The sequence below is a fragment of the Cricetulus griseus genome, chromosome 3 (assembly GCF_003668045.3).
Source record: "Cricetulus griseus strain 17A/GY chromosome 3, alternate assembly CriGri-PICRH-1.0, whole genome shotgun sequence".
Classification (NCBI taxonomy): Eukaryota; Metazoa; Chordata; class Mammalia; order Rodentia; family Cricetidae; genus Cricetulus; species Cricetulus griseus.
In genome coordinates, this window is record NC_048596.1 from 15,496,772 (window position 1) to 15,515,568 (window position 18,797).

At 50.1% G+C, this 18,797-nt stretch overlaps 1 protein-coding gene across 11 annotated transcripts; it reads right to left on the reverse strand.

Annotated features, from left to right (window-relative positions):
• Positions 1 to 2,561: 2,561 nt before the first annotated feature.
• Positions 2,562 to 17,535, reverse strand: Pprc1 (PPARG related coactivator 1). Of its 11 annotated transcripts, none has more exons than XM_035441793.1 (14): positions 17,335 to 17,532; positions 13,092 to 13,214; positions 12,415 to 12,564; positions 12,216 to 12,308; positions 9,134 to 12,095; positions 8,804 to 8,857; positions 7,751 to 7,808; positions 6,929 to 6,999; positions 5,344 to 6,058; positions 3,820 to 3,972; positions 3,667 to 3,727; positions 3,438 to 3,559; positions 3,064 to 3,215; positions 2,562 to 2,814 (listed from the first exon to the last, which is right to left on the reverse strand). In XM_035441793.1, the coding sequence occupies exons 1-14, from the start codon at positions 17,485 to 17,487 to the stop codon at positions 2,711 to 2,713; spliced, it is 4,971 nt and encodes a 1,656-aa protein (XP_035297684.1). In that variant the 5' UTR covers positions 17,488 to 17,532; the 3' UTR covers positions 2,562 to 2,710. The 11 variants fall into 11 exon arrangements, with proteins under 11 accessions (XP_035297684.1, XP_035297683.1, XP_035297682.1 ...); XM_035441792.1 differs by having other exon boundaries at positions 3,667 to 3,733; positions 6,929 to 6,996; positions 17,335 to 17,531; XM_035441791.1 differs by having other exon boundaries at positions 3,667 to 3,733; positions 17,335 to 17,531.
• Positions 17,536 to 18,797: the final 1,262 nt, after the last annotated feature.

Sequence of the window (18,797 nt, forward strand, 5' to 3'; positions counted from 1 at the left end):
GGGGGCGGGCCCAGTGTCGTCATCACGTCGCGCGGCGCGCAGCGAAAGCGTGGGGCTCCGCCTCGGAGGCAGGATGTAGGCGACGTCCATCAGCTCCTTCCGGTCTCACGTGCTTCGCCATCCTGCTAAGGGCGGAGCCCGCGGGCCGCCCCTTACGAGGGCGGAGCCTCCGCGTCAGAGATCATGCGCCGGTCTTTGGCGGGAAAACTTGCGACTTCCCGCGCGTTATCTTTGCTGTAATTTTTTTTTTAAAACAGTAGTTTTCCCATCCCCGGCTGATAGACCGACCCCACAATAATGAATGCATTGCAGTTCTCCAGTCTCCTTCACCTTTCTAGGTGTCACCGACTGCTCACATTCCCACTGACCATGGCCTCTCTTCACCTTCACTCCCTGTGACACCACAGCCCCAGGCTCAAATCATAAGAGGATCCTTAAAAGTTGCTTATTGTGGTGACAATGGTGTTAATACATCAAACTGCCTTTCAATCATACTTAGGTTACAAGACAATTATACCTTCCCTAAGAGAAAGGGATCTTGTATGAAACTCGAATCAAACGGCAATACACTCTATTAGTGCTAAAAATAACTCTCCCTAAGTCAGAGTCACACTGAATTGTCACAACTCTATGCAGCGTTTTTAGGTTACATTAGTCATCCCTCAGGAAGCAATAAAGATCCATTTCCTGTGGACACCCTTCTTTTACTTCCCTCAAAACAGGCATGCCTTTCTTTCTCCTTCAGAGAACTGTTATCTCCCTCTATCCTGTATATGCATTAAAAAAAAAGAAACCCGAAGGGCAAGGTCACACCCACCTTTAATCCTCGACACTATAGAGGCAGAGGCAGGTAGATTACTATGAGTTCAAGGCCAGCCTGGTCTACAGAGGGAGTTCCAAACAAAATGTTTCCAACACAAGCACTGTGACCAAGCTAAACTGGTGCTTCAGTGAAACTTAACTAACACAAGCTCCAATTTAGAAAACCTTTGTTTTCAAGAGTTTCTCATATGTGACAAATGCCTTTAAACCCAGGGCTGGGGAGACAAAGGCAGGATCTCTGCATTTGAGGCCAGCTTGGTTTAACAGAGAAACCCTGTCTTAGACCACTTCTCCCTAGATTTTAAATACTAAATCTCCATTCCAGCAGTCAGTCTGTTCTCTAAGCAAAGGACAAGTTCTCTCACCTGTAGTAGCTACACAAGAAGAGTAGGCTGGGGAACTGGGCTTTTAGTCCAGCCTGAGCAACTCCACAAAACTTAGAAGGAACTAGATAGATGGTTCAGTGTGTAAGTGAACCGTGCAAGCATGAACCTGAGTTCAGATCCGTGGCACTGGTGTATCAGCAGCCCCAGGGCTGGTATACAAATGACCCTAGAACCAACTGGCTACACTACATTCAGGAAATAGATCTTGTCTCAAAACTAAGGTGAGGGAGCTGGAGAGAGCGCTCAATTGTTAGGATTTACTGCTTTTCCAGAGGCTGAATTTGGATCAGGCAGCTCACAACCACCTGGAAGTCCAGTTCTAGGGGATCCCAAACCCTATTCTGGCCTCTGTAGTACCAATGGGTACATGTACATATTCAAAACACAGGATGAGAGCCTCAAAACAAAATCTTTTGGGGGGGATGTGGTTCAAGAGACAAGGTTTCTCTGGCTGTCCTGAAACTCACTCTAGACCCCCCTCCAAACAAAATCTTTTTTTTTTTTTTTTTTTTGGTTTTCCGAGACAGGGCTTCTCTGTGGCTTTGGAGGCTGTCCTGGAACTAGCTCTTGTAAACCAGGCCGGTTTCGAACTCACAGAGATCCTTCTGCCTCTGTGTCCCGAGTGCTGGGATTAAAGGCATGTGCCACCACTGCCCTGCCCAATTTTCATTATTAAGAATTCTCCATGTTGTCATTTAAGAGCCAGCTGTTGGGGCAGAGAAAGACTGTCTACAAAGCCAGGATAGCCTAACTGGTGAGCTTCAGGGCAATGAAATGGTTAGCATTCCTGAAGGTGGTATAAGAAGTTGCCTTATTGCCTCCATACACACATATACCCACACAAAATAGCGCTGAGGATAAAGTTCACTTGGTAGAACGCTTGCCTAACATAAAGTTCTGGGTTCAAACCCCAGCCCTATATAAAATAGATGTACTAAGACATGCCTGTAATCCCAGGACTTAGGTCATCTTCAGCTACACAGTGGCCCAGAGGACAGGATACAGAGATTGCCAAAACATAAAGTATTTCAAATGTCTTTGACGTTTGAGAAGTGTTCCTCCCCTTTTGACTTATTTTATGTGACAGATCTGAGAAGCGGAAATTAAATCCAATGTGATTTTATACCCAGCCAAAAGAGGGGTCCTAGGAACTCACTGAAGGTAAGCATGACCCCAAGTGTGTTCAGAAATATACTGAGTACACTTGACCTTAGAACACAGAAGGAAGACCACCACATGGGAGTTCTCTAGCGTTGATGTTTATTAGACATTCCCTCAGACCCACCTTACACAGAAATGAAAGTTAATTTGTTTAATGCCTGTTATTAAAAAACAACAAATACCACTTAAAAATCCCGGTTTAACACATTTTTATTTAACTTTTTCCAATTTCTTTATAAAACAGTCATTTCCACACTAGCAGCTCTCCCCCTAGAGTGGGGAAGGGGGGAAAGGAGGTTGGGCACCTCCAGAGAAAACGGGTGGGGGAGGAGTGCCCAGGGTTACCTCCTCAGGTTCTTCTGGGCCTGTTTCAACAATGTATCAAAGTCAAGAGAATCAAATTTGCTCTTCACAGGAGCAGGATCAAAGTCTTCCCGATTGGAGTCTACAGAGCAGAGAGGAACAAACATTACGGTCCCACACCACACTTCTCAAGCACAGGGTTTTCAAATGGAGCCTCGGCCCATCCAAGCAGCTGACGGAGCAAAACTGCCCTCTTGTGAGGGTGTGGGAAAGCCACCCTCTCACCCCACCCTCTAGGTTCTTTGTATGTCAGGTGGCAAGGCATCCAGCTTACCCTTCTGGGGAGGGGATGTCAAGGCCTCAAAGCCTCAAGCCCTCCTTCTAAACTCACCAAGATCAGAGTAACTCCTCTTGCAGAACTGCCTGCGGCCCCCAAAGCAGAGATCAAAGGGCTGCTCATCTGCCTGCCGAAGCTTATGGCCACTCTCGATGGCTGCAAAAGCCTCCTCAGCATATCGGTAAGTGACGAAACCATAGTTGTCACTAGTAGGGAAGGTGAGCCATTGGTACACAGGTTATGGAGAAGACTCAGCACCCCAGGGTACACAGGTGCTTCTTCTCATTTCCCCAATGGCCAACCCTCTGATCATAAAAAAAATGAAGGTGACCCCACACGGCCCAGCACAACAGAACACAAGGACAGAGAAGTGTCAAGGTATATGACTGTAACAGAAAGAACATCCTAACCTTAAGACCCAAGCTTACCCTTGCACACGAAAATGAATGGTGCATTCCTCAATCTCTCCAAAAACAGAGAACCTCTGTTTCAGCTCTGACCGAGTCATGCGGCCAGGTATTTTTCCAATGAAGACCACTCTTCTCTCTTCCTATGTCAGACAAAGGACAGACACTCTGTGAGCCAGAGCTGCAGCTGTCAATGACAGCTCTTGGCACAGGGTAAGGCCCCTCCTCCACAACGCGAATCTCTACTCACTATTGCACGCTCCTTCTGCAGCACCCTCTGCCTTTGGTAATGGTCACTGGAACGGTAAGAGCTGTACCTGACAAGAGAGGTCCCATCAGCCCCCAGACACAATTCAAGACTCAGAACTAGATGCCCTGCCCTCCAATCCAAGCTCATGCTCACCGCCGTCTTCGGTCACTTCTCCTCCGAGGGGACAGAGAGGGTGAACGGCTTCTGGAACTGGAGGAGGAGGAGGAGGAAGAGGAGGAAGACGACGACGAAGACGACGAAGAGGATGAACACCTTCTGGAACGTCCAGAGGAACTGCAGCTGGACCTGGAAGAAAGGACAGAAATGATGGGAACGGCGCAGATAAGTTCCACTACCTGAGCCAGGCTCAGACCTGCCTCCCTGGTAGGGAGCACAGGACCCAGGGTAAAGGAGAGCAGAAGCGCTTCAAGTTTTCTTCGAAGACATCAGATGGAAAACCCTTCATAAAACTTGATATACATTAAGTGTTTTCACAGTTCTACATGACATTATTATTTCCCTTTTCCTTGAGCGGGGGTCTCACTAGGTTGCCCAAGCTGGCAATGAACTTGTGATTCCCTACCTCTGCCTTTCCAGCACTGTGCCCAGCATGCATACTTCTTGGTTGTTGGGACTGAGGATTATATACCTAGGGCCTTCCACATACTTGACACAACTGTATTACTACTGAGTTTCATTTACATGTTTTCCACTGAAAATGGGAAAATACTTAACAAATCAGAAATAGAAAGGAAAATACAGGGAGACTCAGGAGACAGAGGGCTAGCTAACCTTGGTTTTGGCAGTTACTCTATTTGTTGGGCTGGAGCAAAGTACCAGAGTCTGAGCTATAACTGTTCCCCTAACATCTCTCAGAGCAATACTGTAACCAAGGTGAGAGCAGAGGTTACCATGCCAGAACCACTGTTCACAGCCATTTTTAGATAGGTATCACTGCTAAAACAGTGTCTCATATAACCTAAGACTGGCCCCAACACTCTGTAGCCAAGGACAATTTTACTTGTGATCCTTCTGCCTCTGGAGGCAGTGCTATGATTACAGGCATGTAACGCATGTATAGTTTACATGGTGCTGGTAATCAAATCCAGGACTTCATGCATGCTAGGCAGGCACTCTACAACTGCAGCACCGCCCCACAAGAATTCTATTCCTTTTTTTAACATTAATTTATTGTGTGTGTTTGTGTGTTGTGCCATAGCGTGTATGCAGAGATCAGAGGACAACTTTCCACAATTGCTTCTCTTACTCCACCATGTGATCCCAGGATTAAACTCAGGTCCAAGCATGCATCTGTACCTACTGAGCCATCTCACCAGCACTTAAGGGTAACCCACTATCCTGCATTAACACCAAGAAAATATCATGTATGAGCACCAATAATAATGGTATTAAGTAATCTTAGTCAAGATCAAACCTTAGTAAGTCTACCCAAGGCACACCTCAGGGACGCAGAAAACTTCAGGAATATCCCAGACACAGGATAATCCCAGTTTGCCTCCAACAGTCCACAAAAAGGAAGACAAGAGCCAAAGACAGAAACCTTCAGCCTTAATGACTGAAAGTACATTAACCCATACATAGCCTTTTCAAAGTAAACTACAAGAGAGTTCATGAGCTTCCCAAATGGAAAGAATCTAACAGGCCAACAACGCTCACCTGCGCCACCTCTTGTGGGGGGGGGAGAGGGACCTGGACCGGGATCGGGATGAGGAAGACACCGATGAAGATGAGGACGCTTCGCTGGTCCGGTTGGACCCAGAGCTGACAGACCGGCTGCTGCGGCCACGGCGGCCCTGCCAGCCCCGACCTGGGGGGCTGACTGATCTGCAGGCTTTTCGGTAACAGCGCATTGACCGCTGTTTGCCTGGGGACTCAGAGGGAGTCCTAGTGTTCATGTCATTCCGGCAGGGTGAGGCCTCAGGAGACAGCAAGGTGGATGGGGCAAGACAAGGCACCGAGGGCTCTGCCTGCTCACTGTTAGTCCTGTGGTCAAGTGGCCCCTGGGAAGTTGTGCATGGAAGCAGGGGAGCAGCTGGGCCCAATGACAAGACAGGTTTGATGGTGATGTCCTGATGGCGCTTGACATTCCATCGGGAGCCCACCTCTGGAATGACTAGGGCAGGCATCTTTTTGGGGGGTGTCCTGCTTCGGACACAATAGTCATGGTCCCCAGAGCCCACATGGACGGGACTAGGGCCATGGACCCCATCTTGGAGGCAGGCTGCAGCTGGATGTTTGGCCTCTGTAACTCCTTCAGGCTTCAGGGTTCCCTCCTGGGCGGTAGATTTAGGAGATTTGGCTTTGGCCAACAGTGAGACAGCAGCCAGGGGTTTCCATAACTGATGGGGAGGGGTAGCTGGAGGGGTGAGCCCTGTGGGGGGGAGGGAGGGAGGATGGAGATAGCAGGGTGAGATCCAGTTCTATACTCCAGATTCTGTGTATCTAGGCTGGAGACCCCGCTTCTCAGAGTACGCTAAGCATGGACAACACCCCAACTTCTCTTACTGCTGTAACTACAAAAGATCAGCCACTCAACTACTCAAACCTACCTAGTAACCAGGTTCTATCTCATTTACCTAATCATTTTCATGTCTAAATCCAGCCCTCTACCTAGCATTAACTAATGTCTAGGTTGTAACTTGCCTACATTTATGCCATAAACTTACCTACTTCCTTTCCAGCTCCATACCTGTTATCTAGATTTTTGCAACACCAACCATCCAAAACCAAGTCTGAGAATGCTTTTTCAATTGTTTCTTCAATACATATACAGGATGAAGTCCAAGCAGCTTAATAGGGCATTCAAGTGCCATAATTGGACCTCTTGTGTAATCACTTGAGCCCTAACTCTCTCTTTTGTTCCGCCACTACCCTCTTCAGCTTCTACTCTAGGTCAAACCAAGCCACTCAGTGCTGCAAACATAAAAGCTAGTTGCTTCTGTAGTTCAGTCAGGCTGCCTCATTTCCCTAAAAGCTACCATCTGACTGACAGCAGTGACGTTCTCAAGACTCAGCCAGTAACATTCTACATACCCCTCCCGCACTGCCCCTCACAGCCTACTGCTTACGTCACCTTGATAGCCTAACCGACATGCTCATTTGTTTACACATCTGCCCCCTTGACCAGGAACACAACAACGGAGATCAGATGTCTGTACCCCAATGTCTACACAGACTGATGTACAGCAGGCACTGCACACGTGCTGCACAGACTAAGAGCCAGAGTTCAACCTGAACCCACCTGCCACGTTGGCCAGTTCTGGGGCTTGTAACCGGTCTAGGGGTCTCTTCTCCTGGGGAGTGTCAATGCTGCTGGCGGGGGGGAAAAGGGAAAGCCTGGTTCATTGCCTCAATATCTTGTATATCTGCTTTCCTCACAAAGCAATGAAAAAGGTGTATGTAGAGAAAAACAGGATGTCCAAACTGCCCCACAGTGGTCTTCTAGCACAGCAGGGCCATAGTGACTAAGCTGTAGATTGGGCCTATTCAATTCTGCCAAATTTCAGGAGGCAGGCTGGCTAGGACCTTCAGTGAAATGGCCCTAAGTCCCCCCACCTCCTTCCATCAGGAACTTTGCCTACCAAGTTCAACTCTAAGTGAAATCAGTGGGTGAAGACCATGCTTAGCAGATCAGGAATGTGAAAAATGAGGCCTGGTAATGCTTACTTACTAGAATGCTGGTAAGTAAAGAGATTCAGGTGCCCGTGTCCTTCAAGGGGTTAGGGGAAGCCCCAGATATTTCCCCTACTTCAAGTGACCTCATCACCAGCCCTGAATAAGCTTCCAGTCTGACAATAGAAGGGAATAAACCCAGAGGACCTAATTTGCCAAATTCTACGCGGCACCTGCAAGGCCCTGGAATTCCTAACAGCACACACATACCCTCCCCAACTGCATCACCCCTGGCAGTGTCTTGGCAGTAACAGAGCAGGGGACAGAAATGGGGGAGACACTAGAGTCGATGGGCCATCCCCCCACAAAGGTGTGCAGCTGGAAGTCCTGGAGTGCTGGCTGGCTGCTGACCAACAGCTGTAGGGTAACTCGCTCACATCGCCATACTTACCCTGAGTTTCCTACAGCCAAGCTGTCAGCAGGAGCCGGGAGAGGACACTCCTTTTTGGCTGTAAAGAAATCATATTAGTTAAAAGCCCAACCAGATGTTCCAAATGGAGGTGGCAAAGATACCCAGGAGGACACCAGCTTTGCCTACACACCCCTGCTGAGCTCAGATCCAGTTCCTCCAGTGCCATCTAGATAATGACATTTTTTTCTGCTCAGAAATACCCACTCCCCACTGATACTGAGTCAGTCCAAATTGACAGGCCTAGCAGGCAAGGTTAAACATTATCTACCTAATGTCTTAGCCATAAACTGAAACAGGATCTCTCTACATAGCCCAGCCGTCCTGGAACTCACCATATATATATAAACCAGGCTGGCCTTGAGCTCTGAGATCTGCTTCCCAGTGCTGGGAAGAAAGGCACACATCATACTTGATATCAGACTTGTCTAACAAATGAATCCAAGACCACGCACAGGCTAAGCATGGGTTCTCCCATGAAACTACATCTCGAACACGTAGCCTACATGTCTCACTCTTCTGCTTTATAGTCTACAGGTATCTGTTACCAACTCAAGTCATCTGTGCAGATTCTTTGCCAATTATATCAATAAGATCCTCTAGAGGAGAATATAGTAACCTCTACAGCACCCAGCACCATGCCTTGAGAAAGTCAAGTTCCTCACTGCCTTCCAAAAGCATCTAGGAGGAGCCACCCTATACCGACCTCTTCTTTCTGCCTTATATACCACCACATATTCCATGAGAGCCCACCTCTGACGCTCAACAGAAGAGTTGCTGACCCCTAGGAACAATCCCCACCCATTCCCAATCTTTCTCCTATCTTCTCTTTAATTACTTATGCTATACCATCAAGTCCCTGGCTTAGACTACCTCCCAGGGGAAATGGTGCCTCCCTAAACCAATTAAGAGGTTCTTCTCGTGGTTGATTGCCCTCTACCCTCTACCCCTGTTCAAGCTACTAAAAGGCTATAAACTCAAAGGAAGTGTAAACAAAAAATAAAGTTGGAACAAAAAACCCCTAGGTTCCCTTACCTTCTGATTTCTCAAACTGCTCCAAGAGACTGGACAGGTCTGATGCTTCGATTCCTGTGAAGGAATACAAAAGGATTAAAATCTAGTCCTCATCAACTGAGCTCCCCAGTCTCCCCTTAGGCGCCTCCCTGTCCACCAAAGTAAGTGAACCCCAGGAGCAGCACACAGCAAGGACTCAAACAACTGGAGCACCATATCTCAGAGGACACCCCCAAGGAAACCCAACAAGGGCAGCCTCGTACAAGTTAGTCTTCCTGGCCTGTGGGCAACCCTTCCAGCCACCCACACACCCTTCTTGTGCTGACTGCACTGCAAAAGCCTATCACTCACCAATCTCGCTGATGAAAGCCTGTACCACGTCCTCAGGACCCTGAGAGCGTGGAGTGGGCAGGAAGGACAGCTTCCTTAGACGAGCAGGATGGACAGCAGGCAACTTTGGGACAGTGTTCTGCCTTAGCAAGGGAATAGCCTTGTCAGCTGCACAAAGGGGCTTCTCCCTTGTTCTGGTCTCCTCAGGCTTCAGCCTCTCTGATGCAGACTCCCCAACAGCTACACACTCAGCAGACAGACACGGTGGAGCCTTGATCTTAGGACTTTGTATCAGGGTAGACACTTTCTGTTTTGGTTGGGGAGACACAGGCACTGGCTGGACCTCCAGCTTTGTGGGCTCTCTTGGCACTGCCTGGACCTCCAGCTTTGTGGGCTCTAACGGCACTGGCTGGACCTCCAGCTTTGTGGGCTCTCTTGGCACTGGCTGGACCTCCAGCTTTGTGGGCTCTATCGGTGGAGGTGGAGGTGGAGGTGGAGCTATGGGGCTGGATGGCCCAGAACTTAGGGAAGAAGTCACTGGCACTGGAAGCGTATCTTCAGGAGGAACAGCTGGATTACTACTGGGTTCCACACTGGATGGGAGAACAGCTCCTCCAGTAGAGGCTGAAGACAAAGGAGGTGGAGAAACAGTAGACCAGAACGGAGGCTGTCGCAGCCCTGGGCCCCACCCCATGGGCCCATAGGCACAGCTGGAGCTGTAAGGTGAAACTGGTGCAGGAGGGGGTACCCAAGGCACATTGCAAGTTGGGGGTACAGCATAGGTACCAGGAGTACCAGACACCATGGGCACCGTTGGTTGTGGGGGCAGACAAGGATATCCAGAAGGGGGCACAGAGGGATAACAAGGCCAGGGTGGCACAGGGGCATAGTGAGTATAGGGGTCAGGTGGTAGTTGTCTCATTGACACTCTAAGTCCAGGTGGTTGCAAGGGAGGTGGGGGCAGACTGGGGACTCCGTGGCCACTTGAAGGAAGAGGAAGCAGAGGAGGTATGCCTGGAGGAAAAGGCAAAGGAGTGGGCACTGTGGAAGGGATGGGCCCAGGAGGAGACACAGACTGCAAGGTTGGAGGGGGCGGTCTAACTGGAAGGGGCATCTCATGAGATGGCACCTGTTCACAGTGAGTTGAAACCACAGGTTTGCTTGCAGATGGCTCAGGACTAGGGGAAGCAGAGGTGCTACCCACAGACCCCAAACCAGTCTCTGGTATAGCTACAGAGCTCCGCTGTGGAGCTGTCTTCTTGGCTGGGGCTGGTGGAACAAGACAAGGGATATCTGCCAGTCTTGTGGGGGTCTCTGGGAGACTAGGCCACTTGCCAACTGGGGGCTGAGAATTCCTGCCTTCTGCCTCTGTTTGCCGTTGCTGCCTTCGCTGCCGGTACTCAGATAGGCTGAGAGGCCGAGGTCTGGCTTCTTGGGTTGTAGCATTGGTGCTCCCTTCCACCTTCAGAGGACCTACACCACTCTTGACTTCAGGGGTGATGTTCTTGGGATGGTCTGAGGACTCTAGAGAAAGACGATTTCCCTGAGCTGCTGCTACTGCAGCCCGTCTAGGGTCGGTTGGTCTGCACTTAACTAGCACAGGGTCTACTGGAGCCAGGTCATTTGGAATAGGGTCAACGGTCACTGTGTTAGCTGGAGACAAGTTATCTGAAGTGGGAACAGTCACCGCAGGTTCAATTCCTGTCCTGTCAGCCAGGATGGGGCCAGTCAGCACTGGGCCTGCTGGGAGAGGACCAGCCAGCTCTGTACTAGCTGAAGCCTGGCCAACAGGTGTACAGTCAGCTTCAGCATGACCAAATGCAGCAGCATCAGCTTCAACAGAGTCAAGCGGCATGGGGTCAGCTTGAGCAGAGTCATTCAGTAAGAGAATGGGGTCGGCTTGGCTGGTCTCAGCTAGCTCAGGGCAGAGGTCTAGAGCATCTTCTTCAGCAGGATTACCCTGTCCTGCATTTCTCTCTAAGTTCTCACACTCGGAGTTCTCCAAGGCAGCTGCCCATGCCCGAGCCCACGCCCGTGGCTTCCCCCTGCTCTGAGGAACCTCAGCCTGTCTCTGAATTTCTTCCTCAGGCTGTTTCTGTAAGTTCCCTGCCTGGGAGTTCACCTCTGTAGCCACAGAAGACTGTCCACGAGAAGATGATCTCAGCCTCCTGGAATAGCCTTCCAAACAGACTGCTGGCTGTTCCTTGTTCTTCTTCTTCCTGCCCTTTCTGGGAACTCTCTGAGATTCCTGAATTGCATTGGCAGGTGGGTTCTGAGGCTCCCCGGGTGCCAATGACTCCATGATTTCCCTGGGCTCCAATAAGCAGGCAGAGTTCAATGATAATTCTTGATCAGGGCAAGGGGCAGCATTAGGCACCACAGCTTCCGTCCCGGCCTCCATGGTGGGCATGAATAGCTGCAGGGCACGACTGGTCTCTACAGACTCATCCAGGAGCACAGACTGGGACCCAGACGGAATCTGCCGCACCACAACCGGGATCTCCAGGTCATCACCAGCAGTGGCTGCCTGGCCCACTATTTCCAACACCACACAACCCTCGGGCAGGGTCAAATCATCAGCCTGTTCCTGAAGCTCATCCTCAAGTGACGCCAAGTGAGTGAGGCTGGGCAAGCAGTATGGATGCATGGCACGGACCAGCTCACTCAAGGAGGAGATGCTCTCGTCACCAGGTGCGGACGCTGTCACCTTTGCTGCTGTTGGCTTGTCTTCTTCCTCCGGGCATGCCAGGTGCATGGGGAAGTCCAAGCTGTTCACAGAGTTGTCCAGTTCTCCAGCAACTATCTGACCGCTGCAGTTGGCGAGCTCCTCCTCCTCTTCTCCATCACTGCGCTGCTGGGGGGGAGGGGACTGACCCCACCGAGGCCTTGATCTTGAGGGTCTCCAGCTAGGCAGCTTAGGGGAAGAAGTTTCCAAGAAAGGTGGAGGGAAGTCCCAAGGAGAATCTGCAAGGGACATCTCAACCTGCAGGAGACAAGAGCAGATTCAGAGGGTGTTCCTCAAGACATGCTTTCCAGACTAACCCAATGTCTTCCCCAAGCTGTGAGTTCATAAGGGTTCCCAGGTCAGGGTTACCCTACTCACCCTACTACTGCCTGTGCTAGGCCCCAAAGGGTCAATTGGGGTGATGAGGTCACGTTCTGGGGGTGTCCGAGAGAGAGTGAGTAGCTTGTGGAGCTAAGAAGAAGAGACCCTCCATCAGTTTGTGTGGTCATATCAACAGGCTCACAGATGGTGGCTGTGGCCTCGGTACCAGCCACATCCCACCCACCCCCATACTCACAGAGGAGCTCTCCCGAGGAGACACAAGCAGCTCTGAATCAGGGATGCTGTCAAATGGGGACAGGTTCTCAGAATCTGCGTTGTCCAAGATCTCTGTCAGAGCGGTGAGCAGTGACATTTCATTCTGGTCCTCCAGAGACAACCTGCTCTGCTCCAGAAAGACAAGAAGACCCCCCAGATCTCTAATAACCTACTAAGCCATAAAAAGAACTAAACACCAAGAGAATTAGTCTCCCAGCAAGAAGGATCTGAGTGCCAGGCAACATGGGTTCCTATCTTTTTCTACCTACCCACCCTCTAGTGCTAACAGAACTGAATGTGTTAGTTACACATTCAAGTAAGATGTAAGATGCTCAGGAAATCTTTCTGGGTTAGACCAGTATAAGGCTCAAAAGCAGAGACCAGAACCTCCTGCACATGTAGGTCAAAGAACCTGAAGAGATAAGCTTCAGAGCACAGCCCAAACTGAAGGCATCCCCCTTCATGGGCCAGTCAGACACTCTGCAGTCTAACTCTACCTATACACAAAAAACACCTTTCAAGGACTCAGGCTGGGCATCCAATAGGCCAAGGATCTGGGAGAACAGAGCCGTTTCTAAAACAACTCCAAAGAACTAAGAACAGAACACCCTATTCAAAGACCCTGTCTGAAGAACTCCAAGCCTTATCCCAGCTCACCTCTCCAAGACTCCCAAAATCCTCAATGAGGGAGATGAGGGAGGCATCCATGTAGCTCTGCATGGTCCCCAGTAGTGTCTCATCCTGCAGAATCAGCTCCTCCAGGTCATCCTCCTGGTGGACCTGAGGCAAAAGGCGGCAAGAGGATGACTCAGAAAGACCCAAGTCCTTGGAGGGCAGCTAATTAATAACTCCGCTAAAGGCGGGCATTGGTGGCACACGCCTTTAATCCCAGCACTCGGAAGGCAGAGGCAGGCAGATCTCTGTGAGTTCGAGGCCAGCCTGGTCTCCAGAGCAAGTGCCAGGATAGGCTCCAAAGCTACACAGAGAAACCCTGTCTCGAAAAACCAAAAAAAAATAAAAAATATAAAAAAAAATAAAAAAAAACCAAAATATAAATAAATAAAAGAGGAAAATAATAGATTCCAATTCCTTTGGTACAAATAATACTTAGGATAGTATGCATGTGTTCATTTATATTCTTCTGTGCATCAGAGGAATTTATATGTGCCTATATCCCAGTTACCCATTATGCCTTACAATGTCTTACAAACAAGATCCGTACTCCCTGTTCTTTGGTGCTGGTGACTAAACCCATTCTAAGACTCTACAACTGAGCTACACTGTTAGAGCCAATATGTTGATGGTAGTTCTAAGGGAAGTCTCTTTACCACTCCTACCAATGGGAGCTGAAGAGAAGGCATGATTCCACAGATGGGAAGGCCCCGCCTGTAAACTAGCAGTATCTTCAGCTTTGTCATGGGGCAGGACCCGCCCAGACCTGTCAAGTGTCATAGGCAGGGCATGGGCAAGGCCCAGAATGGAACTGGTGAGGCCTGAGCCACAGCTATGCATACCTGCTCTTTGAAGTATGGTGTAAAGGCCTGAGAAGAGTAGTAACACAGACAAGCCAGGCACCCCTCTGAAGCAAACAGATGTAGCACTTGGACTACTCCAAATGACAAAAGCAACAGGTATGACCATACCCCCTTCACACACCCAATCCTCTCTACAAAGGCGGAGTTGCAGGCCCAGGAAGGAAAGGCTGGTTTGGGACACTTTAAGGCCCAAAGCTAAAGTGAAAAGGCAGCAGGTTTTAGGGACTAACCCCTCCCATCTAGGTCTTCACAATCCTGTAATTACAACCAGGAGCTGAATAGCACCTGGCTGAGCAAACAGTCATAGGTGAGCAAGTAGCCCTGCCTCCTCCCTTGTACAGCCCAGGCCACTAGGCCAGACCGGTCTGGCCCTATAAACCATCATCTCTACCTCCTCTCAGCAGGTGCTGGAGGCTAAGACAGAGACATCTGTTTCCCTTTATACCATCCACTTCATCCATACACTTTACAATCCCCAGGTAAGACAGTTCCCAAGGGGTCCAGATCATGCAAAACTAAGTCCAAGCCAAAAGTGAGCTGGACACTAGCTCTCTAAATGCCAGCAGCCTCTCAGCTGGCTTTCACACATCAAGTCTGCTCATCTAGAATCCAAAGCCAACTTTAGTGTTTTGAGACAAAAATCTCATGTAGCCCAGGCTAGTCTTGCACTTGCTATGTAACAAAAAAGGCTATCCTTAACCACCACCACCTTCCCCCACCCCAGACAGGGTTTGTCTGATTAACAGGTCTGGCTGTTCTGGAACTCACTTTGTAGACCAGATTGGCCCTGAACCAGAGATCAGCCTGCCTCTGTCTTCTGAGTGTGGAATTAAAAGGTATGGATAAACTCTTGATTATCCTACTTCTAAGCTCAGCCCAGAAACTTTTTCTAGACACTTTAAAGTATGTAACTAGTAGAGTCAGAGCAACAACCAGAACAGGTCATTTCTAGGACCATCTTAAGTCCCTTCAAAAGGCATGGGGGAAGAGGACTACACAGAGAAACCCTGTGTCCAAAAACAAAACAAACAAAAACCAGCAAAATCCCTTCAATATCTTACTACCCTTAACAATGGATTTAAAACTTCTTATAATGGCTTATGCCTTGGTCTTCCAGCCAGCCTTTTTGCCAGCTTGGTCTCTCCCATTCCACCCTTTTGTTAGGCCTGCCTTTCGGTTCTTCTCATAAGCCATATGAGAAGTTCTTCACACAGGTCTGATAAAAGTTTTTCATACAGTTCATTCTTGGGGAGGGGTTTTTTTCAATTTAAAATGTCTCGATGACTCAAAGACTCTTCAAGTTATATTACTACTGATAATTATACAATTACAAATACACTTTCCTTCTCACCCACCATTATTCACTCACTGTTTATCCTGCACGGTTCACATCTGTGTGGTTTAGCAATACATCTTTACTTAAGGCAAAATACAAAAATGAACGTTCTACAACTGACCCACAACCCTTAGCGGGGGACGTCAATGTGAAGTTTCTTTTAAAACACCTCCCTTGGCCGGGCGTTGGTGGCGCACACCTTTAATCCCAGGCTCCAAAGCTACACAGAGAAACCCTGTCTCTAAAACCAAAAAATATATATAAATAAACAAACAAATAAATAAATAGAGCACCTCCCTCTTCTCTGCCTACTAGCTACCAAATGCTACCTGAATACCTCAGTTCTAGCCCCACCTTCTCTAGGATTAACATTCCCATTCTCATTTCCAACTACTGGGTTGGCTAACCATGTAACCCACTAGAGCTGGATCTTGCACCCCTATTGTTTCTCCCAGATGGTTATGTTGTGAACAGTACTGGCCACCTCTTATAAAAAAGATGGAGGAAAAGGGTAGTTGATCCCAATGTCATCCCCTAGACTGTTCTGTTGAACCTAGTATTACTGGGAAGCCTACAACCCAGTCTCTATCACTCAAAGACTCTTCAAATTATATTACTACTGATGACTATACAATTCCAAATACACTTTCCTTCTCACCCACCATTATTCTTCACTCACTGTCTATCCTGCACGGGGGCGGGGTTGCTGTCAAGGACTCTGCTTAAATTGCTTCAAGAACACAAGTAATTCCTGCTCACTCACTCCTAATGTGATTGAGCATTTTCGGAATCCCAGCAATGAGCAGTAGGATAAGAACACTTTTAAGTAAGGAGAACTGAAGGACACACACACACACACACACACACACACACACACACACACAAAATTCGGCACCATTAAATATTCAGCCAACGCTGAACAGTTTCCCAATCATCTCCTACTTTTCTTATTTCCATCAAAAATATCAGAAAGTCTAACACAGACACAACTCACAACAGTTGTATTTATGAGTTCACCGGGGCACGCCTTAATTATCTCCTCCCAAAAAGATGCTAGAGAAAAAGTGAGGGGGAAAATTAACCTAGTCCCAGGTAAGCTGACACTCCCATGACCCTTGATTGACATCTGAAGGACTCGAGGCAACCAACGTCGCCAGGGTCTTGTGACTCACAACCCACTCACTCACTCCACGCCGATCAGACAGAAGCCCCCACGACCTCATCCCTCCACAGCCCTTCAGCTTCAGCCCTCAAACCCTCACCTCACACCCTGCCATGTCCAGAAAGCCGCCAGTGAGAACATCTGGAAAGCCCATCATCTACCGACGCCAGGCGTTGCAGCCCGGTGCAACAGGGAAGGAACTCTTGTAAGGCTCTGAGGAAAGTTGCCTCCAGCAGCCCCTACCTCCAGGCCAGAGGTCCCCAGCACAGGCCAGAGATGGCGGGAGAGGCAGAGACACACCCAGTTCCCGGCAGTGCGGCCCCGGCGCGGATCCTAGCCGCCCGACAGCCTGGGACGGGAGCCACGTGGACATCCCCTCCCCGCCCCCACGTGGACCCGCGCCCCGCGCCCCGCCCGCTCGCCCGCTCGCCCGCCCGCGCCCCCGCCGGCGAGCCCTACCCACGTGGGCGCCCGCGCCGCCTAGGGGGAGGGGAGGCAGACAAGTTCTCCCGGGAAAATCGTCCCCCCACACCCCACGTGCCGCCGCGAAAAAGGAACTACGGCGCCGAGCTGGTGGAGCTGCCGGCGGCATCCCTGGAGGAAGTGCGAGCCTTCACCTCCAATCCGAGTCCCCGCCGGGGCCGCGATCCCGACCCCGACCCCGTGCCTCTGCGTGCCCGGGAGTCGCCGCAGGGGTCCCGCCTCTGCGGGAGTGCCCCCCGCGAGCCACCCGGGCCCTCCCCGCGCTGCCCAGCAGCCCGCAGCGCCCGCACGCCGGTGCTCCCTCCCTTTCCCGCGGCGTCCACGTGTCACCGCCCGGCACACGCCGCTCTGCTGCCAGCCGCGGGCCGCCGGCCACCCTCTCACCTGCTCCGCGGCGCCCGCGGCGCCCCCGGTCCCGTGCGGCGCTGGGCTCCAGCTCGCCCAACCGCCGCCGCGAACCCCACCGCCAGGGTCGGGCCCCGGGCCCCCAGCCGGAGACGGCGCGACTCGGTCTCTCCGTCCCCGGCGCGCCGCCATCTTGGCCCCTGAACACCCAGCGCTGCTCTGATCGCCGGCGCCGCCTCGCCCAGCCGATTGTGGGAAGGGAACTACATCTCCCGACGGACACTGCAAGACTACGAATCCCAGAAGGCCGCGCGGCGAGCCACTCTTGCACCCTGGAAGAGAACGAGGACCCTGACCTCCCTCGAGGGTTCCTGGGAATAGTAGTCCCTAAAGGAAGGCTAGGTGGTAGCAGCCCTAGCGTATTGCAGGGCTCGGTTTTGTGGCACTGTCGGAGACCAAGTTGCTGAGTATCCAGTAGTAAGGAAGAGAGTTAGCATTTGCGTATCACTTTATTTTTTTGTTCATTTATCCAAATGTTAGACCGCTTTCTTTGTTTGACGTTCCACCTGCTGTACATCCCTTTCACCTTAGTTCAATCGGCCGATGTTTTGAAATAGCACCCCCAAGTGGACACTCGCGGTCAGGACACTGACCCTCCACTAATACTGCGGCACTAAAGGAAATTTTTCCCCTTAAAATACCGCATTCTCCACTCTTTCTCTACAGTTACTCAGACACCTATATTGGTTTCTCCGTACAAAGCTTCTTCCCTGCTGCTGCAGAAATGCTTGCCATCCTCCAAAGACAAGTTTTCTTCTTTTGTGTCTCTGCATGAAATCTTATTTAATGCCTCCAAACCTTATTTAATATAGGAAAGCTTTTCTGATTATCCCAGCCAGCCATGATACGTTTCTGAATTTTTACACTTCATCACCTTCTACACACACACACACACACACACACACACACACACACACACACACACACACACACCGAGACAGGGTTTCACTGCCCTGGATCTAGCTCTATAGAAGAGTGATCCCCCTGCCTCTGCCCCCAGAGTGCTGGAATCAAAAGTGTGCCACCACTGCCCGAACCTCATCCCTATGTGAAATGCTCGTTCGCCATATTTTCCTGTTTAACGACAATGTTATTACAAAACTTTAGATCACTTGAGGGAGCTGGAGAGAGACGGCTCAGCGATTACGCTTGCTAGCCGTTCTTCCGGAGGATCTAGCACCCTTGTCAGGTAGCTCCGGAACGGGACCTGATGCCCTCGTTACACCAGAGTTGGGCTGATAAAGCTACTTTGCCCACAAGTCCGAGTTTCACCCCCAGAATCCATATGGTGGTGTGGTGGAAGGATTGAGAACTGACTCCCTACCTAAAGTTGTCTTTGGACATCCACACAGGTGCACCCACCCTTACAATACATATAAACACAAAATGAATAAATACATGTGAAAATATTTTTAAAAAAAAAATCATTTGAGGGGCTGGAG

Excerpts from the sequence above, each read along its gene's own strand:
- Pprc1 (XM_035441791.1), bottom strand. The coding sequence starts at position 17,487 with ATGGCGGCGCGCCGGGGACGGAGAGACCGAGTCGCGCCGTCTCCGGCT. Across the intron at positions 3,734-3,819 it reads AGAAGTGACCGAAGACGGCG|GTACAGCTCTTACCGTTCCA; the intron begins GTGAGCATGAGC and ends CTCTCTTGTCAG. Across the intron at positions 2,815-3,063 it reads GAGGAGTTACTCTGATCTTG|ACTCCAATCGGGAAGACTTT; the intron begins GTGAGTTTAGAA and ends TCTGCTCTGTAG.